This window comes from Mobula hypostoma, chromosome 13, assembly GCF_963921235.1.
Source record: "Mobula hypostoma chromosome 13, sMobHyp1.1, whole genome shotgun sequence".
Classification (NCBI taxonomy): Eukaryota; Metazoa; Chordata; class Chondrichthyes; order Myliobatiformes; family Myliobatidae; genus Mobula; species Mobula hypostoma.
Window position 1 is genome coordinate 20,680,184 of NC_086109.1, and position 25,185 is coordinate 20,705,368.

General features: G+C 40.2%; 1 protein-coding gene across 2 annotated transcripts in view; it reads right to left on the reverse strand.

Annotated features, from left to right (window-relative positions):
• LOC134355474 (suppressor of tumorigenicity 7 protein homolog) overlaps positions 1-25,185 on the reverse strand; it is a 142,444-nt gene that overhangs the window by 103,730 nt on the left and 13,529 nt on the right. The window contains exon 1 of one of the 2 annotated variants that reach the window (XM_063065409.1): positions 20,855-21,165. The exons of the other annotated variant lie outside the window; for it this stretch is intronic. Within the exon in view, the coding sequence (XP_062921479.1) occupies positions 20,855-20,876 (22 nt within the window). The 5' untranslated portion in view covers positions 20,877-21,165. Of the gene's footprint in view, positions 1-20,854; positions 21,166-25,185 lie in introns of those variants that run through there. 2 annotated transcript variants of the gene reach the window in all.

Consider the following 25,185-nt stretch of genomic DNA (forward strand, 5'->3'; position numbering starts at 1 on the left):
TAGATGTCTATAACAAAAGTTATGAATGTAAATGTCTGATTTTCTCCAATTTCTAACAACCCTCTATCAATTCACCAATCACTCCCTTCTGGTCAGTAGCTAGTGGTCAGACTCTGGAGTAATTCTAGCAAGTTTACATTTTATTAAAGCAAGCTAATCTACTCCTTTGAGAGACCGTTTATCATGTTAAGGTTTATGAGACCAGGGCAAATGATCTACTTAATTATATACACACACTCAGTGGCCACTTTATTACATTCACCTGTACACCTGCTCATTAATGTAAATATCTTAATCAGCCAATCATGTGGCAGCAACTCAGTGTTAGAAAGCATGCCTACATGGTCAAGAGGTTCAGTTGCTGTTCAGACCAAACTTCAAAATGGGGAAGAAATGTGATCCAAGTGAGTTTGATTGTGGAATGATTACTGGTGGCAGATGGGGTGGTTTGAGTATCACAGTAACTGCTGATCTCCTGAGATTTTCATGCGCAACAATCTCTAGAGCTTATAGAAAATGATGCCGAAAACAAAAAAACATACAGTGAATGGCACTTTAGTGAGCAAAAACATCTTGTTAATGTGTTAATGAGAGAGGTCAAAGAAGAATAGCCAAACTAGTTCAAGCTGACAGGAAGGTGACAGTAATTCAAAGAAACACACATTACATCAGTGGTGTACAGAAGGGCATCTCTGAACAGACAACACATCGAACTCTGAAGTGAACTGACGACAGCAGCAGAAAACCACACTGGGTTCCATTCCTATACCCAACAAAGTGGCCACTGAGTGTATAAAAACCATAAGGCAGTAGATCAAGGGTTTCCATCCTGGGGTCCACAGACCCCTTGGTTAATGGTAGAGGTCCATGGCATAAAGGAGGATGGGAACCCTACAATAGATAGACTAGTTGACATCCTTGCAGATTTCAAAGATTCTAAACCAGCTCACAGACTTGAAAGAGGCAAACATAATCCCCCAAATACTTAAACAAAAAGACAAAATACCAGTTAGCCAGACATTAGAGAGGAAATTAACCAATTTGCTATATACTCAAATTTGGAAGAACGAACGGTGAACTTACTGAGGATGGTGGGTAGCTCAAGGTGCTTCTAGCTGCAGTGTCTAGAACTGGGATTCAGAGACGCAAAATAAGGAGTCCACAATTTAAAGCAAGATAACAAGACTTTTCTCCACCTCAGAGTTGTGAATCTTTGCAATTCTCCACCCAAGAGGAGAGTGATAGCTGAGTCACTCAGCATAGTCAAAAGAGAGATTGGAAGAGTTTTATACATTAAAGGGACATGAATGAGGCATTTGGATAAAAAGATGGGCCATAATCTTACCAAATGACAGAACAGAGATAAAGGACCAACTTGCTTACTCCTGCAGCTATTTCTCAAGTTCTTCCACTGTTCTTTTTCTGCCAAATAAGAAAAAGATGGAAGCAAAAAAAAAGTGGCAAAGAAAATGGAGAGTAAAAGGATCACACACAGAAGAGGAACTCAACAGGCCAGGCAGCATCAATGGAAAAGAATACAGTTGACGTTTCAGGCCAAGACCCTTCAGCAGGACTACAAGTGTCTTTAGTGACATACTAAGTCTAATCAAACTCCTAAAACAATACACCTCCTGATCACCAAATGAAATTCTGCCAACTGTTGTCATCAGCAAATTTATAGATGGTATTTCAGCTGTGCCTAGCCATACAGTCATGCGTGTAGAGAGAGTAGGAGCCAGCGTTGATTGTCAGTGAGGAGACGTTCTAATCTGCACAGACTGTGGAGACCTGGTCAGGACGTCAAGGATCCTGTTGCAGTGTAAGGTACACAGGCCCAGGTTTTGGAGCTTGTTGATTTGAACTGAGGGTATGAGTGTGTTGAATACTGAGCCATAATCAATAAACAGCAGCCTGACGTAGGTATTACTATTGTCCAGATGATCCAAAGCCAAGTGGAGAATCCAGTGAGTATGTATCCACTGTAGGCCCATTGTGGCAATAGGCACATTGCAGCAGGTCTAGGTCCTTGCTTAGGGAGCCATGACCAACCTCTCAACACACTTCATCTCAGTAGATGTGAGCGCCACTGGCCAATAGTCGTGAAGGCATCTCACCCTGCTCTTCTTAAGCACTGATATAATTGTCACCCTTTTGAAGCAGGTGGGAACCTCCAACGACAGCACTGAGAGACTGAAGTTGTCCTTGATCATGAAATACACTGAGGATGGGATGTATATTAGCAGTATCAAGCAAATGTCATATGAATCAAACCACAGCACATTACATTACATTACATTAACCTTGCTGCAAACTGCAGTAGCATTACAATAATTAAGTCCTCTGGAACAATGAAGATGGTGAATGTGAAGGATTTTTTCTAATTATATCTTGATGCATGGGGTTGCCAATCATTACAAATGAGAACTACTTCTCTCCACAAACACAGTGGGGGCTAGATGAATTTCGTGGAGGATTTGTTCATATCATGAATGGAGGGATCTTCATCTGATCAGTCTGGGTAGACCTTGAACTCAGAAGGTGAAAGGTAAAAGAAAATCATCTCTTGCACTGTGAGAATAATGTTCAGTCTATTAACTAATGCAAGAAATCTCTAGCAGGTTTCTATATGGTCCTGCTAGGAAAAGGGATACCAACCATAATAGATGAATGTACTGGCCAAACTATCATAACCTTTCCCTGGTGTCAAGCTAACATCTTTGGTAAGTTAAAAGATGTTGTGCTTCAGAGCAAGGGAATTATTCCTGGTGTCCTGGACAGTATTTATTTTGGGGAAGAGTAATATCGTGGCTGTAGGTAATTCCATAATAAAGGCAGCAAAGGGCATCCATTATAAACTAGATTGTGTGGCACATGGTATGGTGTTAATCTGGTACCACAGTAAAATGGATTTCTAACCAGCTGGCAAGGATGTTGGAGAAAGGAGAAAAACAGAGTTGTTGTGCTTTATGTTTACTATACAGGTGTCCCCCACTTTTTGAATGTTCACTTTACGAAACCTCACTGTTACGAAAGACCTACATTAGTTCCCTGTTTTCGCTTTCAGAAAGTGTTTTCACTGTCACGATAAAAAAGCAGTGCGCGAAAAAAATCAGCATGCGATAAGAGGCAGCGCGTGTCCCAAGCAGCCGCTCTCCCCCGGATTCGTAACAGCATTCTCACCAGCATTGCTTAAACATGTGCCTGTGAGCAGCCGTTAGCAAGGTGAGCTCTAAGGTATTGGAAAAGCCTAAAAGAGCTCGTAAGGGTGTTGCACTTAGCGTAAAACTAGACATAATTAAGCATTTTGATCGTGGTGACCGAAGTAAGGACAACGTGAGTTTGGCTTGTGGAAGTTGACGAAGATGATGTTAAAGAGGTTTTAGCATCCCATGACCAAGAACTGATAGATGAAGAGCTGATGCAATTGGAAGAGGAAAGGATAACAATCGAAACCGAATGCAGCAGCGAACTGAATGTGAAGCAACTGCGTGAGATTTTCGCTGCAATGATAAAGTACAACTTTAATTTTGAAAGGGTATGTCAGTTTAGGGGATATCTGCAAGATGCTTTGAGTCCTTACAAAGAACTGTATGATAGAAAAATGCACAAGGCTCAGCAGTCAAGAAAGCCTTCCACAACAGCCACAGCAGACGACAAACCTCGACCTTCGACATCGAGGCGGGCAGTCATAGGAGAAGATGAGCTGCCTGCCCTAATGGAAACAGATGACGATGAGATGTCACCCCAGTGTCCCACCACCCCAACCCCCAGGCCGTGGACAGATACCAATTCGCGGAGAATGCAGTGGCAGCCGGGAGGCACACAGCACATCTTTAAGAAAAAGGCCGAAATAAACATGCTAATTAATTAGATGCCACCTGACACGTAATTGTCGGCCCAGATCAGAGGCGACGCAATTGGCAATCGTCTCTGATCTGGGCCGACAATTAAGTGCTGGGCGGCACCTAATTAATTAGCATGTTTATTTCGGCTTTTTTCTTAAATATGTGCTGGGTGCGTCCCGGCCACCGCTGCTCGCTTCGCAGATCAGTGTCAGTCGGCAGCCCGGAGGGTGAGGGCCACTGCACCACCCCAACCTGCGACGACTCAGCCTAACACACCATCATCAGTGTGCTCGGCGCTGTCCCAATTCCGGTAAGTGATACTACACTGTACATACATTATTTCCACTTTATATAGGCTGTGTATTTTTACGTGTTATTTGGTATGATTTGGCAGCTTCACAGCTTAAAGGTTACTGGAGAGTGTTCTTGCCAACAGCGCTTGCGTGAAATTTTCTGCCAAGAGCGCTTGCGCCATGTTTTTGCCAACCGCGCTTGCATGAGATTTTCGCTACGGAGAGCAGTGCAGCACTGATTGTGAAAAAGCATTTCTACTTTATATAGGCTGTGTATTTATCATATCATTCCTGCTTTTACTATATGTTACTGTTATTTTAGGTTTTATGTGTTATTTGGCATGATTTGGTAGGTTATTTTTGGGTCTGCGAACGGTCACAAATTTTTCCCATATAAATAAATGGTAATTGCTTCTTTGCTTTACGATATTCCGGCTTACGAACCGTTTCATAAGAACGCTCTAACTTCGGATGGCGGGGGAAACTTGTAAATCCAAAACATGTAATCAGTACCTTAGACCACTCCCCATTTCTCCATTATAATTTCACCTACATTTGTCTCCAAGAGATCCAGTTATTTCAAAAACCCTTTTTTAATGCATACAAAACTTTCACAGATTTAATTTTAATTTCCATTCAAGATATATTGCCATGGTCATCATTTTTCTTGTTAATCTTTGCTGCTTCCTTTAAAGCTCACAATCTTTCTAACTTTCTACATTTTTGGCAACACAATCATTTTTATTTAAATCTATTATCTTTTACATTCTCAGTTAGGAATGAATGGATCAAATTTCCAGCAAATTTTTTTTATTCCTCAATGGAATGTCCATTATTGAAAAGTTAGAGGCTTTTCTTTGAATGACTGCCATTGTTTTTTTTTCTTCTGGCTAACCTTTTAATCTATTTTTCAATTCTACTTTATGCAGTCCATTTCTTATACCTACGTAATATATCCCAGCATAGACAATATTGGCCTTACAATCAACGTAGCATAGATAAACCAGAATGTTTTCTGGGATATAGGGATCAACTTACAAGAAGAGATTATAGGAACTAAAGCCTGTTCCTTGAATTTAGAAAGTTGAGAAGTAATTTAAGTTTTTGTTACTAAGAGGGAGACTTAACGTAGATAAAGACAATTTCCTCTGGCTGAGAGCTGAAGAATACAATGCATTTCTTTCATGAACATTTTATTAAACATTTCTAATTGCAAAAAGTGAAACAAATTTGAAATCCTCTTCAGCAAGTAACAATTCAGCTAGTTGTACAGCACAGAACCTACTCCAGAGTTTTTTTGCCCCTCTACATTAATGCCATCTACCTCCATTATGACCGTGTCCTTCTACACCTTGCCCATCTAAGAATTTGTCAAAATACTACTTATAAACAATAATTGTATCCGATTCCACTATTCCCATCTGGCACAAGTTGCAGATATAAAGCACTGCCTTGTGAAAAATGTACTCATCATATCCGTTTTATAACTCCTTCCCCTCACCTTAAAATTATATCCTTTTGTTTTTGATACACCTATCATCAGAAAAAGTTTTTAACCATCTATATCTCTCATAGTCCTACATACTTCCTTCAGGTCACTCCAGGGGACACAACTTAGCCTATCCAATCTTAGTCATAATTGAAGTCCTCCAATCCAGGCTAGATCCTGATGAATTGTTACTGCACCCTCTCCAGTGCCTCCACATCATTCCTCTGGAGTGGCAACTAGAACGACACATGGTATTTCTAAGTGCAATCTGATCAATTGTGTAAAGTTGGAAAATGATGCCCCAACTCCTATATTCTGTGCCTCAACCTACGAAGGCAGGCATGGCACATGCCTTCTCTACCACCCCTCTACCATTGTTGCCACTTTCAAGGACCTATGGATTTGGACAGATTCAGCTTGTGGACATGATATGTTGGCGCTGGAATGTGTGGCAACATCTGTGGGCTGCCCCCAGCACATTCAAACAACGTATTTTACTGTACGTTTCCATGTACATGTGATAAATCCAAACCTAATTTCAGTTACACTTCCTGCACCAAAACAATAATAACATATCAAAAGTATTTCACTGTCCAGCAAGAGCTTTGGGCTGTCCAAAAACCGTGAAAGGCACTCTTATCTTTCAATTTTTGTACTGGTCCATGGTGAAACTAGTTTCATAAAATAGTAAGCATTCCTGATCCCTTCAGCAGACCAAGGATCTGCAATAGTAGCTACATAATTCAACTGAAATTTAGAAGTCTGGCTTTTCCATGCATTCCTATCAATTTGTCTTTACAGATGATAATGGCACAAGCTCACACATGATGAATGGTCATTGGAGTGAGGTCCCGGGGAGAAGTGGATATGGCCATTGGATGACACTCAATCTAGTGGTGCACCTTTGGGATAAATGAAGAGAAAATAAATCAGAGACCTCTAGAATAGAACATTAAAGAAAATGGCCAATGGTGCGATCCGTTTGCTGGTGAATTATCTGGTTATTCTATTTGCCCTGTTCTTCCCCATGGTATTCATAATTCAAATTGGTAATAAGAAACATTCATAAAGTTAAATCTTTTTGATTCAGTTACTAACTTCAAAAAACCATTAAAAATATGCTCTCACATAAAGAATCCTAATTTTTCTAATCTCTTCTCATGGCAAAAGATTCCTATCCACATCATTGTCTACTGTACTTTTCCCAACCCTTAATATTGTCAGTGAAGACAATCAAACCAGGATGGAATATTTTAAATTATGACTTGAGCAATGATTGGACTAAATCTGTCATTGCCCAATTGTTTTTGTCTCCTGTAACCCCACTCGGAAACCTCAGACCCTATTAGCTTTGATCATCTTCCTACTTCTACACGTAGAACCCGATTTTAAAATTTGTAAATATATAGACCATCCCCAACTTACAAATACTAGACTTATGGGCAGTTCCCATCATATTAAGTTTAAAAAACTATTGTACCACAGAATTTGTCTTCTTTTTTCTCTCTACTTTTAGTAAGTTTGATGCCATTTATTACAATACTATAAGTTGTCATACCGAGTAATTTTTGTGCATCCTCTGACTCATGGACAAGATCAATTTAAGGACATTTATAAAAAATAGAATCCATTTGTTATCTATGGATGGCATGTAAAGAAAGATACTGTATTCCCCTTTTGCTCTTAAATTCTACTCCTGCCAACAACAATTCATATCTCAGTACTAACCCAGTTAACTCGGATCACCAAATCAATCCAGGTTTCATGTCACTGAACAATTAAAGTTGAATATCATATGACATATTATTGACACACCCGACAAATAATAGTGAAAATAGATTGACATACAGGCAGTAGCAAGTGAGCGAGCAACATCTTGCAGGGTGAAGTCATTTGAAAACAGCAAGTCTTGTTGGCAGTGAGTCATTGTTTGAAGTACCAAATGAGGGAGCAACATCTTGTAGGGTGGGAGCCAATTGAAAATAGCAAGTCTCATCAGGACTGAGTCCTATTTGAGCTAATAAAAAGAAGGAAGGTGCAAGCAGAATGGCTGTAGTGTGAGTGGACCAGAGTTAAAGCAGTGCTAAGGCTTTGGCAGGAACAATGGGAGGCTAAGGGTGCTTCTTCAGAAGAGCAGGCTCTGTCAGTAACCTGACTTGGTGTCTTTTCTATAGGGCAGGGCACCTCTACAAGCCACACCTCCAAACTCATCTCATTGATTGGAACACACGACTCCAAACAGCTTTTGTAGAAGGCATTACCCCAGAGGTTTACATACTTTTTCCAACAAATACATGTATTATTGGATAATTTTTCTCAATAAATATTTATTTAATTGGGTTCTCTTTATCTAGCTTGCATGAAGATCTGATCACATTTTAGGACATATTTATGCAGAAATAGAGAAAATTCCACAGGGTTCACAAACTTACTAGCGCCACTGTATAGTGTAGGGAAGTGTATGGTCGTGCACTTTGGTACAAAGAATAAAAGGTGTAAGATTCTTCTCTAAACAAGGAGAAAATTCAAAAATCAGGAGGTGCAAAGGGACTTGGGAGAATTTGTGCAGGCTTTCCAAAGGTTAACTTGCAGGTTGAATCGAAGGTAAGGAAGGCAAATGCAATGTTAGCATTCGTTTAAAGGAGGACTAAAATACAAGAGCAAGGATGTGATGCTGAGGCTTTATAAGCCATTGGTCATACTGCACTTCGGAGTATCGTGAGCAGTTTTGGACTCTATCTAAGAAAAGATGTGTTGGCATTGGAGAGGGTACTCGCTGGAGTTTAGAAGAAAAAGGGAGGGAACTCACCGAAAGCTATTGAATATTAAAAGGCCAAGATAGAGTAGATGTGGAAAGAATATTTCCTATAGTGGGTGAGTCTCTGATCAGAGGGCATAGCCTCAGAATAGAGGGATGTCTATTTAAAACAGAGATAAGGAGAAATTTCTTTAGCCAGAGGATGGCAAATCTGTGGAATTCATTGCCACAGATGGCTGTGGAGGCCTAATCATTGAGTGTATTTAAAGTGGAAGTTGCTGGATCCTTGATTAGTCCAGGCTTAAAAAGTTATGGTCAGAAGACAGGAGAATGGGGTTGAGAGGCATAATAACTCAGCCACGATGAAATAGTGGAGCAGAATCAATGGGTCAAATGGTCTAATTCTGTTCCTAAGTCTTATGGTCCAATTATATCTGTCCAAGTAGTTTGGCTGAATTACTAGGTATTGTTAATTTTTCTGGAAATTACTAACTAGACTGAATACCATTCAGGAATATATTGCTTCATGTAGGAATATAGCACTGCAAGGCATTTTGTTGCATTAGCATACAATACTTCATAATTTCATTTCACAGTACAGTATGACTAAACAAAACTTGAATTTATGTATCAGCTTTTGTGATGTGGGAATGTCTAAGCACCTAACTGCAATGTCATACTTACTGATTGTTACTAATGACACAAAGTTTGCTTCCTTCCCTCCAATACAGTATTGCAAATAAACAGTATAGCATTACATTGTGCTGTCATGTACAGTATTGCATGGAGTCAATATGCACACCAGTATAACAATGAATGGAGTCTGCGAGCTTCACGGCATTTTGCCTCACTATACGATGAACTGAGACCAAGGCTATGGGCTTGCTCTGGGATTCAAGTCGATGGCCTTAATTTGGTTTAGAATGCGATTGCTTGCTTTTATTGTTTACATGGTGAGTTTTGTCCCCTCTTTCTCTGCACACTGGGTACTGCTCTTCTTTTTAAATTGGGTTCTTTCGAGGTTCCTGCTTTGTGGCTGCTTGTGAGCAGATGAATCGCAAGGTTGTACAATTTCCACATACTTTGATAATAAGTATATAGTCAAAGGATTCAAAGTACATCAACACAATACAGCAAGGGGCTTCGACAAGCCAGGGCAATATTATATAATGTTGTGAGATATGATAAATGAATTCAATACTGTGCGGTGAATAACAAAAAAATAACACAATGGACAGTGTAATAATACATATTACTACATTACTGCATCATGTGTAATACATACCAATGTGTTAATACACAATGTCATGAAATACCCTTCCAAACTGCATGGTGTTGTAATACAGTGCTGCTAAAAGTTTGTGAACACTAAAATTTTCTCTATTTCTGCATTAAATATGACCTAAAATGTGATCAGATCTTCACGCAAGTCCTAAAAATAGATAAGGAGAACCCATAACAGAAAAAAATTAAACTTGTTCATTTATTTATTGAGAAAAATGATGCAATATTACATGCATTTGTTGGAAAAAAATTGTGAACCTCTGGGGTAATACCTTCTACCAAAGCTATTTGGAGTCAGGTATTCCAATCAATGAGATGAGATTGGTGTGGGTTGTAGAGGTGCTCTGCTCTGTAAAATGACACATAAAGTCAGGTTACTTGACAGAGCCTGCTCTTTCAAGAAAGATATGTTTATATGCACCATCCCTCAGTCAAAACAATTTTCAGAGGTCCTTAGGAGAATTGTAGAGATGCATGAAGCTGGAAAGGCTACAAAAGCAAAAGGCAACGAACCTTCTATTACCACTTTATATGGAAGTAGCAAACTGCACACTGGGGTGATATATCTCAATAAACTGATGCACCGTACCAGTTTATACATGTTGCATGAATATCACCACATACTGTACTCTGACACAACAGCACTTTGCACTTCAATACATTCTCAAAAGGAAATTGCACATTTGTGTTATATACCCAATATCATGTTATATGATGTTAATCAGCTAGTCAACCAACTGTTCTATTCTAGTACTAATGCTTCAGACCCACTTTTTCACATCTAGTCAGTGCATGTATGAATGTCACCAGCATATTCTTGGCAAAATCCCTAGTACCAAACAAAAGCCTGATCCATCAGAAAAAAAAATCAATCTAGTTAAGGAAATAACACAGGTGCCTGCAGTAAAATTCAAAGCACATATAGGTTACATTTATAACCCTGGGATTCATTTGCTTGCAGGCTATCACAGCAAATACAAAAAATGCAATGACATACAGCACCCAGCAGGACAAACAACAAGTGTACAAAAGACAACAAACTGTAAATATAAAGAGAAAGTGGTAATAATAATGATGATAAATAAATAAGCAATAAATATCTAGAACATCCGATAGAGTTCTTTAAAGTGAGTCACATAGATTGTGGCAAACACGAGGAATTCGGCAGACGCTGGAATTTCAATCAACACACATAAAAGTTGCTGGTGAACGCAGCAGGCCAGGCAGCATCTATTGGAAGAGATACAGTCGACGTTTCGGGCCGAGACCCTTCGTCAGGACATAGATTGTGGTAACAGTTCAGAGATGGGGCAAGTGAAGTTGAGTGAAATTATTCCCCCTGGTTCAACAGCTTGACAGTTGAGGGGTAATAACTGTTCCTGAAACTGGTGGTGTGTGTCCTAAGGCTCCTGTACTTTACTCCTGAAGCGAGAAGAAATCATGGCCTGGATACTGGGGGTTCTTGATGATGGATGCTGCCTTCCTGCAACAGTACGCCATGTAGACATGCTCAATGGTGGGGAGGGCTTTACCCATGATAGACTGGACCATATCCACTACTTTTTGTCAGCTTTTCCATTCAAGGGCATTGGTGTTTCCTACCAGGTCGTGATGCAACCTGTCAATATAGTCTCTGCCACACATCTACAGACATTTGTCCAATATTTATTTGACATGCCAAATCTTCACCAACTTCCAAGAGATGCTGCCATGCTTTCTCTGTAATGACCCTTGGCAGTGGGCCCAGGAATGATTCTCTGAAATTATAACACCTGGGAATTTAAAATGACTGACCCTCTCCACCTTTGATCCCCCAGTGATCAGTTTCCTCCTCCTGAAATCAATAATCATCAACTTTGTCTTGCTGACATTCAGGCAGATTTTCATTTTTCCTCCTATATGCTGATTCGTCACCACTTCTCATTCAGCCGACAGTGAGTGTTGTCAGCAAACTTAAATATGCCATTGGAGCTGTGCTTAACCTCAGTCATACTAACAAGTGAGTACAGCAGATGACTAAGCACACGGCATTATGGTGTACCTGTGCTGATGTACACTGTGAAGATGCTGTTGCCAATCCAAACTGACTGGGGTCTGCAGGTGAGGAAACTGAGGATTCAGTTGAACAAGGACACATTGAGGACTAGGCCTTAAAGCTCATTGATGGGATTTGATGGGATGATAGTATTGAATGTTGAGCTGTAGTCGATGAAGACCATCCTGATATATGCATCTTAGCAGTCCAGATGTTTCATAGTTCAGTGAAGAGCCAATGAAATGGCAACTGCTGTTGAACTATTGTGATGGTAGGCGAATTGGAGAAGATCCAAATCGAGAGAAAGAGAGGGAGACACACACACACTCACTCACACTCACACTAAGGGATAGTCATTGAGGCAGGCTACCAAGTTCTCCTTAGGCACTGGTATAACTGAAGCCTGCCTGAAGCAGGTGCGCATCTCAAACTGCTGAAAGGAGAGTTAAAGATATCAGTGAACACTCCAGCCAGTTGATCAGCCCAGGTCTTTAGTATTTGGCCAGGTACCCCATCTGGGCCAGATACTTTACATCGGTTCACCCTCCTATAGGATTCTCTCACATCAGCCTCAGAAACTGATATCACAGGGTCATCTGGGGGCTGTGGAGTTCATGAAGGGGTCTCCATCTTTTCACAGTCAATGGAGTACAACAGGCATTGAGCTTATCTGGGAGCAAAGGCTTATTGTCACCCCTGTCGCTTGGTTTCACTTTATAGGAGGCCTGCCATTCAAGCCCTGCCACAGCTGTCAAGCACCCTTCAGTGATTCAAGTTTGGTCCGGAACTGTCACTCTGCATGCGACATGGTTTTCTGGAGATTGTACTTGGACCTCCTATATTTTGCTTGGTTGCCAGACCTGAACACTGATCAGCAGACTGTGCCATCTCTTGGTTCATCCTGCACTAATAACTGAGGAAGACGCTAAATGATTTTGTGGGGGGGGGGGGGACACCTACCTACAATTGTTTTTATAAAGTCTGTGACAACCATGGTGGATTCATTCAGATCCTCCAATGAGTCATTGAACACGGTTCAGTCCACCAAATCGAAGCAATCCCATAGCCACTCCTCTACACCCATAACCACCTCTTTGTTGTCCACATCTCTGGAGCCCTGCTCTTTAGCCTCTGCCTGTGCAGGTAGGAGGAATACAGCCAAGTGATCAGATTCCCAAAATGGTAGGCATTCCTAATCGTAGTATAGCAGTGGTTGAGTATGTTGAGACCCTTAGTGCTGCTGATAATAACTGGGCAGAGATTTTTTTCCAGACAAGCTGGGTTGAGGTCCCAGACAATGATTTGAAAGGTGTTGGAATAGAATGTTTCTTGTTTGCTGGTGGCAGCAGTCAGTACCTCAAGTGCCTGCTTAGTATCGGCCTTTGTTGGCAATATAAACTGTGGTCAAGATCACAGAAGAGAACTCTTTAGGTAAGTAAAATGATTGGCACTCAATTATTACATATTCCAGGTCTGGGGAACCAGAGTATGACAAAACCACTGTGTCCGAGCACCACAAAGAATTTATCATGAAACACAGACCACCCACCTTTTGCCTTCTCCAGTCAGCTCAGTGTATCGAGAAGTCCTCTGGACTGATCACCAAATCCATAATGTCCAGAGTGAGCTACGTCTACGAGAAACATAGAAGGCAGCAATTCCTTATTTTCCTCTGATGCAACAATCTTGCCCTTAGGTCTTCAATCTTGTTCTCCAGCATGTCAGTCTGACTTGGGGTCCTCCTCTCCTCCCTCTTTCAGACACATTGGTGTACCTTCATCTGCTTAAAGAGGCTCTACCTGCATGGTTGAGAGTCAAGTCCACCAAATCCTTGAGAAGTTTATGAAATTGCTAGTTCATTAAGATGGTTCGTAAGTATTCTACTTACTTAAAAGAAAATTACAGGCTGTAGGTTGCAGTGAGAGCGGTTCAGAAGAATATATTTAGAAGTTTTCTAAACTGCTCACAACACGCCACTGTGGTTCACCAGCACCACTGGTAATGATATTAATTGCAAAACTCCTTGCTGCTCAATGAAGTTATTTTTCCATTGAGGAAGGCAATGCAGTGTTTTGGGAGATCAACAAAATCAAGTACAGAAAACATGAATCTCACTCTTTTTAGTCAAGGTCCTGATTGATACCCGAACTGAAGAATACTGTGCACCTGTGTGGGGCAGATCAGCCCATGCGAAGAAAACAGACCCGTTGCTTAACTAAGCCTGCCGAATAATCACGGCCACACTGCGCCCCACACCCATTAACATCATTTACAGACTTGCAGGCAATGCTCCCCCAGCGATCCGAAGAGAGACTGCAACAAAAATTGAAAAAGGTAACAACAGAACTCGGATCCACAGCATCCACTACATCATCATGTGCCAGTTTCCAACCGCCTCAAATCGAGGAAAAGCTTTGCTACAGTGGAGGAACTACTGCACGGAACATCCCCCCAAACACACAGGATTGACCTCTGGCAACAAACAGAAGCCAGAACCCCACCAAACAATACAGTGCAAGACCCCACAGAAATGTTGCCAGACGGGGCACTGCTTGACAGACGGAAGTGGTGCACTCTCAACAGAGCGAGAGCGGGAGTTTGTAGGACAGGAGACAATATGGTGAAGTGGGGTTTAAAGACCAGCGAATCCTGTGAGTGTGGCGAAAGGGTGCAGAACATTGAACACATTCTGCGCAACTGCCCACTCTCACCTGATTTAGCTGACACTGACCTGCTCAACATCAACCAAACACTAGAGTGGCTGGCTGTCTAGTGTGACAAGCTATGATGATGATTAAGTACCTGTAGTCTATGACAATAATAGAAAAGAAACTTGTATCTCCATTGCACCTTCTCAAACCTTGGGACATCTTAACATGCTTTATGGTTAAAGATTTTCATAGTGTAAGTCATGAATATGGGAGCTAACCTGCACACTGAACTCAGACAAACAGAAAACTGACAATGACCAGACAGCTTGTTATTTGATATCAGAAGGAATTTTATGGCCCTCCTTTATAACACTATCATGGTTTTTTTTTCCACATCCACCTATGAGAATACACAGAATTGTCATTTAACAGTCCATAAGAAAGAGGACACATCTGGAAGTTTCACAATGGACACATTTGGATTTGGGTATTTGATCCTCCACAATATTCCGTGTGGGAATTTAAATTGGAGGTGGCAGTTTTTTTTTAAACAAGGTCAAGTTGCGAGCTCGACATCAACCTGGCACAGATGGGAGCGCGCGCTCAGGAGCGCTCTGTCACTGGATCGAACTGGGGAACCTCCATTCTCAAGCCCGGCGCTGATCTCACTGCACCACCAGCCAACCATGTTTATTTTTGTTCTCCAGTGTTCATTTATATTTAGCGATACAGCGCAGAATATGTTCCAGCCCTTTGAGCCATGCTGCCCCAGCAGCATGCAACAAACCCTATTGACCCTAACCTAATCAACGGACAATTTACAATGACCAATTAACCTACCAGGTACATCTTTCGATTGTGGGAGGACACCGAAGGAACCAAAGAAAACGCAAGTATTCCATGGGAAAGACCTACAGGGGCTCCGTACAGAATGGTGCCAGGATTCAATTCCAAACTCTGGAATGCTCCAAGCTGTAACAGCATTGTACTAACTGCTCTGCTACTGTTGCAGACACAGGAGTGGGAATTGAAACTGTGACCTTTTAACTCTAAAGCAAAGAAAGTTATAAGGGTCTGCGCTAACCATCAAACGCCTATTTAAGCAACACACATAAAAGTTGCTGGTGAACACAGCAGGCCAGGCAGCATCTCTAGGAAGAGGTACAGTCGAAGGGTCTCGGCCTGAAACGTCGACTGTACCTCTTCCTAGAGATGCTGCCTGGCCTGCTGCGTTCACCAGCAACTTTTATGTGTGTTGCTTGAATTTCCAGCATCTGCAGAATTCTTGTTGTTTGCGTTAAAAAAACACCTATTTATGTTAATCTTACATAAATCCCATTTTGTTCTCAACATGCTCTCTTCCCCTTTAGTAGAACTTTTCCACTAAAGGTACCATTCAATTCCTCAATTCCATTCTTCTCTGATGAAAAACACAAGCAGTCAAAAAAGACCTGATTAATGTTTCGTATCATGTGGGGAGGTGGGTTGGGGAAGAAAGGGGATTTCCCCCAATACACTTTAAGTCAGCTAATTGGATACCTCATTCAAGCGTGTTATTATCATTTCTCCTTTTTGATGATAAATTTTAAAACTTCTAACTGAGCACCGAATAACTAATATACAAAATCCCTCAATTAATTTAAGGGCTTTGAATATGTATACAGAATCTCAAAATTCTAAACTCTACAACCGTTCCAATGACACCATGTACAATTTTATACTCCCAGCAAACAACCCAGTGATATTAAGCCATCAACTCCTGCTGCCAACTGAAAACTGCATTTTATTATTTTGCCTAACATAATGCAAAGAATAGTGGATGCAAAGTGGAAAAACTTTCAATTCTACAGTTTTGTTAAGTGCAACAAGGTGAATCATGCAAATGAGCCAAGTCAATGTACTGCATCCTGAAACACTTAAATACAATCAAGATATAGACAAAATTAGCATTTCTCTAATGTGCATCAACACCTCATCTTCTAGTACAGGGGTTCCCATCCTATAGTCCATGGACTCCTTGCTTAATGCTATTGGTCCATGGTATTAAAAAATGTTGGGAACCTCTGTATCTCGTGCTTCAATTTAAGACTTGCCAGACTCTTAAAGGAGCCATCTTTAGTAATAAATTGGGATCACTTTGTTCAAGGGAATTACATGAACAACGTTCAATCATCGAAATACTATGCCAAGAATTCTTTCATCACTCCCTCTTCCTTGGAAGAGATGTAAATATATTGACATGTGTAAATTTTGATAATAAATTTACTTTTAACTTTGAACAATTACTTGGAGCCACTGATGAGAGAAGAGTGTCCAGCAGGGATCAAAGGTGAGTGAGCTGCCCTGGAATGGACATGACAAGCCCCTTCACCATTGGTGCTACCCCTCCCTGGACACCCCATACAGCCATTTAAAAGGCACTTGGACAGATGTGGATAAGAAAGGTTTAGAGGAATATGGACCAAACACAAGCAAGTGGAACTAGCTCAGATGGGAATCGTGATCAGCATGGACAAGTTGGGTTGGAAGGGCCTGTTTCCACACTGTGTGACTTTAACTATGGCAGCCAAACACATAAACTACCAATATTTGTATTATCAACTTTATGTTCACATTTATCATGAACGCTTCCCATATAAACTTGACACACTATAACTGCACTCCTTCCTCTTCCCCAGCAGGTGATGAAATGTCACCTCTTGTGGAAGTCATATCATAGGTCAATTTAAGCGCAAAGATTTAAGACAGAATTGAATTTAAAATCACAGACATTTTATAATCTCCAATCCTGCTCCATTCTTAACATCATACAAGATTAACTATTATATAAACCAAGAAAATGAAGAGGCATAGTTCGTCCTCAGGAAATCTTTTGATATACTTATACCAGCAACGACCAAGAATCTAACTGCTGGAACTTTTCTGCCCCTTGTTCCTCTTTGAAAAATCTCTTCAATAACTGCATCATCTTTCTCCAGCATTATAACATATAACAATTACAGCACGGAAATAGGCCATCTCAGCCCTTCTAATCCATGCCAAAATGTTATTATGTAATTATACCTTTGGAAAAAATGCTGTAAAAAAAAAATTGTTAAAAACAGACTACTGTTGCACCCATTCAGAAAGATTATGCTAATTTAATATCTGGACTGAGACATCCTTTATCCTGGTCATTAACACTGGGTGATATTCTTTATCCTAACTCATGGCTGTAGTTGGCAGGTGAAGAGGCTGGCTCATGGAGTTGAAAAGATTTACCTTTTATTCCCTTTCATATAAACCATTGTTTTCTTTAATCTTGTTGGACCCTTAATCCTTAATGAGAAGATTTTATTCCAGCATCAGCTCGGAAACCGCCAAAATCCTGTGCAACAGAGGTTGGTAACAACTAACAGAAAAGGGGAAGTAAAACTTTCAACAATACATGATTACCAACTAGAAACACAAATGTGTGATCACAGAAAAAGCTCATTCTCACACATATTTATAACGACAATTCTGCAATCATTTCGCAAAGCAAAACTAATTGTCATCATTACATATTCTCCTTTAGTAAACAAAGTTCATTTTTATTCATAACTCTGAATTGAATAGATACGGCTTAATAATGATATGTCAAACAAAATACTGGGGAAAAAGTCTTGCATGCGCTCAATCATATCAAAAGTATCAGTTGCTGCAACCGTCATTAACTGTTCTGCATTTGGAATGAGTAAAACATCTTTCATCAGGAATAATATATTACAATGGAATAAAGCATAATTGGCTATAAATGATTTCACACCCCACCCTGCCCCCAACAGCCCAACCCCCACCCCCAAGTTTGCATACACATTTTAAACTGTGGCCTGACTAAATAGTATCAAGAAAGTGATTTCTTAAATTTAATGGAAAAACATAGTGGATAAAATCAGTTAGATAAAATTCCAAGGCATGCTGCAATGTTATACAGTCCACTAATTTTCTGCAACAATTTTTAAACCTTCATCCATGACAGTCCCACTGGGTGTACTACACCATCAGTTGATACTTTGACAGTACTATCATTTAACAGTTTACACAATATTATATAGTAATACCATCATGCATTAAATGTTAAGGAACAAACTTACAAATTTCATCAAGTCTTGAAGGTGTATGTGTACAGACAAATTTTAAAGACAGATCCCATGAGGTACCATAAATCACAAACATACGTTATGCGTTTCATGGTATCACATGCCATCTGTCTTCAAAATGGAAGAAAATGTTCAATTTCAGAACAACCTAAACAAGAGACTGGAGCCACTATTAAAAAAAAGCAAGTAACTTCATATGAATATCAGTTCTCTTACATGTCACTGCAGGGGTCAACAGCAGTTTTACAGACTTTATGGAGGGAACCGTGTATCTATTTTTCCTGCCAGTATGCTTGGCACTCCCTCTGAAATTCTTGCAAACAGATAACTTCCAGTGTCATCAATTACATGTAATTCTCATCTCAAGAAACCGTTTTTCATGTAGAACATAGAACAACACTGTACAGGCCCTTTGGCCAACCATATTGTGTCGACCTTTAACCTATTCCCAGATCAATCTAACGCTTTCCTCCGCAACCCCTTCCATTTTACTCTCATCCATATGCTCATCTTGGAGTCTCTTAAATGTCCCTAATGTATTTGCCTCTACTACCACTCTGGCACTGCAATCCACCTGCCCACCACTCTAAAAAAAAAACAACTCTGACATTCCCCTATACTTCCCTCCAATCATCTTAAAATTATGCCATTTCCACCCTGAGAAAAAGACACTGACTGTCCACTCTATCAATGCCTCTTATCATATTCTACACCTCTAATAAGTCACCCCTCATTCTTCTTCTCTTCAAAGAGAAACACCCTCTCTTGGTCAACCTTTCCTCACAAGACACTATCTCTAATCCAGGAAGCATCCTGGTCAATCTCCACTGCACCCTCCATAAAGCTTCCACATCCTTGCTATGATGAGGCAACCAGAACTGAACACATATTCCAAATGTAGTCTCACTAGGGTTTTATAGACCTGCAACATTTCCTCATGGCCTTGAGCTCGATCCCTGACTAATGAAGACCAACACACCTTTAAGCCTTCTTAAGCACCCTTATTAATTTGCGCAACAACTTTGAGGGATCTGTGGACGTTGACTCCATCGATACATCCCTCCACACTACTAAGAATCCTGCCATTAACCCTAAACTCTGCCTTCAAGTTTGACCTTTCAAAGTGCATCACTTCACACTTTTCCAGATTAAACTCCGTCTGCCACTTCTCAGCCCAGCTCTGAATCCTGTCAATGTCCTGTTGTAACCTACAACCACCATCTAAACTATCCACAATGCCACCATCCTTCGTTTTATCCGCAAACTTACTAACCCATTCATCCATTTCAGCATCCTAGTCATTTATAAAAATCACAGAACACATCCACTGGTCACCGACCTCCAGGCAGAACATGCTCCATCTACTATCACCCTCAGCCTTCTGTGGGTGAGCCAATTCTGAATCCACACAGCCAAGTTTCCCTGGATCCCAAGCCCCAGGCTTTCAGAATGAACCTACCATGAGAAACATTGTCAAACAGCTTACTAAAATCCATATATATCATGTTCACTTCTCTACCTTCATCAATGCACATGTCAATGGGGATAAAATTTCAAGATACAACACAAAGATAAAAAAAAACCTTGGTGTTGATCATTTTCAAGGTGGTGATCAGATCACTACGCAATGTTTCCCTATCTAAAAAGAACAAACTTATATTTGTAACCATGTTCTTCTAATCCGCAGGGTATACCAGCAATTTTTTAGCACAGCAGGTTTTTTTTAAATTTCAGGTTTAAAGCCAATTAAGTACTTTTACACAAGTATTGTCATTAATGTAAGGAGATAACAAAATAGTAATACAGAAGTAAAAATAAATGATAATAAATCAACCTCCCCTTTTGTAAATTTTGCACTTTTCCCCCTTCTGATCTCGCTATTCTTTTTCTCCTTCAAGAAGCAGCCCAATAAGTGACCTTACTCCTTTTATAGAAATCCTTTTGCCACACTGCAGCAGACACCCTGCATTATTTCCATTCGTTTCTGCCAAGCTTTCGAAGGGAGGGAACAAAGATCGGCAACTTGCGAGACCAGCGTTTAACCAGATAACTGCCAACCCCGGTTTAAATTTCATTAAACCTTAATGGTTTGCCACAAAATGGAAGCTATTCGGCCATGGATGTGGACGGCTCGAGTCCAAAACACTCTGTCGGAGCTGTACAAGAGATAAGCACATGGCTTGCACATTTTCCTGGTTCTATTTCGGTCAGCTCAAAATGAGCCCATTTTGAAATAGACGCCGCTGTGTACAAATGAATATTACACAACTCATTTATTTAATATATGCCTTCAGTCGCTGAGATTGCTCACTTAATAAAATAAAACTGCATTAAACGAATATAAAGGAAAGGCTCCGTATTCGACGGCCAATACGTACAGGAAGAATCAGCGTTGAACATGTCTGGATCAGGGACGTCTTTCACTTTTCAAAAACCATCCGGCCGGAAGCTACAACCGAGGGGAGAGAAGGGAAAAAAATCGCCTTTATGCGAGACACCTTCTTTCTGTGCCACAGAAGCCTCCAGATCTTTCACGCAGGCATAGGACTCTGGCGTCACACTTCTGAATAGCAATGTAAGAAAACCGAGCGAGATTGGACAAAGACTGCGAGAGAGGGAGGGAAAGAGATGACTGCTTTGCCATCCCACTCTTCAAGAGGCAGAGCCAAAAGTTCAGAGACTCCGTCTAACCTCGCTGCGAGAGAGAGAAAAAAAAAGTGTCTGGCAAAACAAGCCAAGGCAGTGACACGTATAGCGAAGCATTATCTGATACAGAAAGGAAAGAGTGTTGTGTAGGCAAGCCCATGACATTAAAACACACAAGCGGGAGGAAAGGACGCCGGGGCCACATTTACTGTGTGAATCTATCACACGAATAGCAGTCTGTCTCTTAGAATTGCTAATGCTGATTAAAGAGACCCTCTCAAATACTAGGATTCCAAGATACGAGTCATACTTGGAGATGCCCTAGACTAGCCAGACAAATGCTCAACTGGTCAAATTCCCCTCATTTAATAACTTGCACAGGATGCTGATGAGGCCACATTCTGAACACTGTATTCAAGTTTGACCACCCTATTATAGGAATAATATGTTTAGGAGAATGTTGCTGAGATGTAAGGGACTGAGTTACGAAGAGAAGTTGAGCAGACCAGGGCTTTGTACATTGGGGCATTGGAGAATGAAGGGCGATATTATAAAGGGATATAAAATCAAGGGTGGTATTGATAAGGTGGCACTCAGTCTTTTCCCAGATTTGTACAATCCAGAACTAGAGGACATGGTTTATGGTGAGCAGGGAGAGATTTTATAGGAACCCAAATAGCAACTTTTTCCACCCAGAAGATGGTCATGTATGGAATCTGCTGCCAGATGAAGTTGTTAAGACAGGTACACTAAAAATATTTAAATAACACTTGGACAAGTAAATTGATAAGAAAGATTTCAAGGGATATGAGCAAAATCCAGGCAAATAGGGCTAACTTAGAGGGGTGTCCTGGTCAGCATGGAGCAGTTGGAACAAAGGGCCTTTTTTCCATGCTATACAATTCCTTGACAGAGTAATCAACTGGAAAAATCCTATAATTTAAAAACTTTTTAAAAATTAAATGTCCCTGCCATATTCTCCAATCTACAAACATCCCATCTCTGAAAATAAGTGAAGTCTCTCATCTGAGATACAGTTCTGATAAATCTCAATCTCTATCTCTCCTAGAATTTTTTTTTAAATCTGGGAACACCAAATTGTGGTTTTGACAGTACTACACTGGCACCTAGACTAGATCTTGGATATTATCAGTAAAGATTCTAAAATCTATCAGTATACATTCCTGATGTACAACATGCATTCCACAGACTTCATTAAGAAAGCCTGCATTTGCCATCCTTGCTGCTCTTGAGATCCACTTGGCACTGGGCCTCAGGGCACAATCAATACCAGAATTTGACAATGACTATACATCTCAGATGCAGGAATGAGATACATTAGGATGAGAAACCCAGGGATCTTCGGGTCCAATCTACACTTCTGGTGCCCCAGACCAGATCCAGGTCCATATCCAGCTCAAGGCCCAGGTGTCCTGCACAGGTGAGCCAAAATCAGATATTGTACAGACCAGAATATGACATTGCTAGCTGCATGATTGGAAAACTATAGAGGAGCACTGGAGGTGAACAGCAAGAACTATGGCATGTCTTTAAAATGTCAGTGTCTGGTTATGTACTTAAAATAAAGCATGCTTCTCATGAGTGGCCCTCATAGGAAATTAGAATTGTAAATTTGGCCATTCCTATGAAAAAACAAAGCACTGCTGATAATCACCATGAAAACACATGGGAATATTTCCTGATGGGACATACTACAGGCTGAGCTGCCACACTCCTGAAGTAGGAATAGTCAGTCCATATGGTACATCTGTGTTCATACACAAAGAATATCCACATAGGCAGGCAACATTTGGAAAGTCATTTACCAACATCATTATCATTGCAAAAAGAAGGAGAAAATAAAATTTGAAGGAAATGAACCAATCCCATTTTGTTTACTTAAATTTAAAAGTATCACTTAGATAGACAGTTAGAAACATCTCCTAAAATTATCTTCTTTTGCAGCTGTTGATTTCATGATAGACAGCTGACAGCAAAAGGAAAACCAATTCGTTAATGCGTGATCTGACCCACAGATTTTGGTTACTGTGACATAGATACTGATAATGTTCTACAAGATAACGTACAACAGATTACCAAGAACCAGAAATTTTTAAATAGACCCACAAAGTACAATCTACTTGAATTTTTAAATGCATTCAAACCGTGTAATTGGACACATCAATGGCTCCTCAGCAGTGGCTGCTTTACTTGAAGCAATAAAGTTAATTAAATTTAGAATTAGTGGTGACTGTTAATTTCACATGTAGAGCTGATCATGGAACCACAAACTTATACGTGCAGGGCATCCATCAGACCATCTACCGGAACAAGCTGACTCATTGCGTTGACCTCTCTATTGTACTCTCAGTCTAGGTGTCCTGCAACCTGATCTCCTCCAAATATAATTTTTTTTTAAATATGCAACATTCGTGGCACTCATTATTCCTTGTGGCATATTGGATTTATTTTAATTCCTTATTGTCCACAATTTGAAACTGTTAATATTATCCCTCCATCTCAAAAATCTACCCACATTCATTCCATGATCAAGTTTAAAATTAAAATAATTAAGAATTTGTTTTAAAAATGGAATGCAAGTAGAACATTTATGATAGTCTAAATTGCTAACCCCAGGATTAAACCAACATGCAGTTATACAGATGTTTGTGTGATATGTTTATAGTTGTTAGAATTAATCATGATCTGACTGAGGGATACAAAATCTCATATCATGTTGAAATAAATCCAGGATTGGAACATAAAATTTACGTATGCCAATATTGAACACAACAGGACAAAGCCTTCAGGCTGGACTTCACATGACCATTGCTCATCATCACCCTCACCAACAGTGTGTAAAACTTAATGCCCTTCCTCCATATAAGTAAGCAGCAAATCTAATATCCACTCCATCAGCAAGATCCTTCTACTTTCCTGTCCAAAACATTGCCCAGATTTATGTTTATCAAACTTCTGTTAGTGAATTTATGTTCATACATTTCTTACTATTTGATATCAATTGTCCAGTGCCCATTCAAATTATACCTGCTTGAGTCCAGACTGAGATTTGATCGACATCTCAAGACTCACTAATCACAATTTGCACTTTTTCTCCCAAAACATAATCCAAGTTCTTACAATTTTAAGACATCCCTCCAAGGTATAAAATGGATTACCATGGACGCTGCCGCTTTCATTACAAGCTTCCACCATTGTTCTCTGAAGTTCTTTCTATTTTCTTTACCTTGACCATCTCTTCTAGCCTTCAATAATATCCCCAAGAATAACCTTTAGTCAGTCCCTAACCCTAATATTTAATTTTGCAAAACACAGTCTTTCAAACATCTATACCAAAAGTTGCCAGAAATTTTTCATTCTGTTTCCTTCTCCATTCCTCCAGTCTGATCTTCTCAGAAGAATGCTACCTTGTTGCTCCTTCCAAATGCACCCTATATTTCTGTATCTATTGATGCTGATGTTCTGTGCTCCCCTGCACGTGTTCTAAAGTCTATTACTATCAATTGGGACTGTTACAAGACTTAGTGCACGCTTGAGAAATACAACTTCATCCTCCACTTGTGTGTGTTGCAGCCTCCCAGATTCAGTTTCATAATACAAAATTTCAGATAACTCACCTTCTCTCTCAAACTAGCCATTTCCATTGTACATCATCCATCTTTATGTGATATTAGCTCAATTTTTCTTTGCCCAACAGCATAGTCTGACCTGTTGGGCATTTTGCAACAGTCTACTTCCCTTTATCTGCATTATCATTCTGTAACAGCCATCTTTAACCATTGACCTCTCCTTGTCCCATGACAATCGCAATCAACTTAAGCCTGACCTAATCACCAATATTCCCCTTTGTCATAGCTATCCATGCCAGTCTTATCCATAACTACAACTAACTTGATTTTTCTTTCTCAATTCCAATGAAAGGTCTTTGACCTAAAACATTAACTGTTTCTCTATCCACAGTTGCTACTTGGCGATGTTTCCAGTATTTTCTGAAAACAAAAGTATATTTATTGACCAACTACCACATTGTACTCAGTGTTTA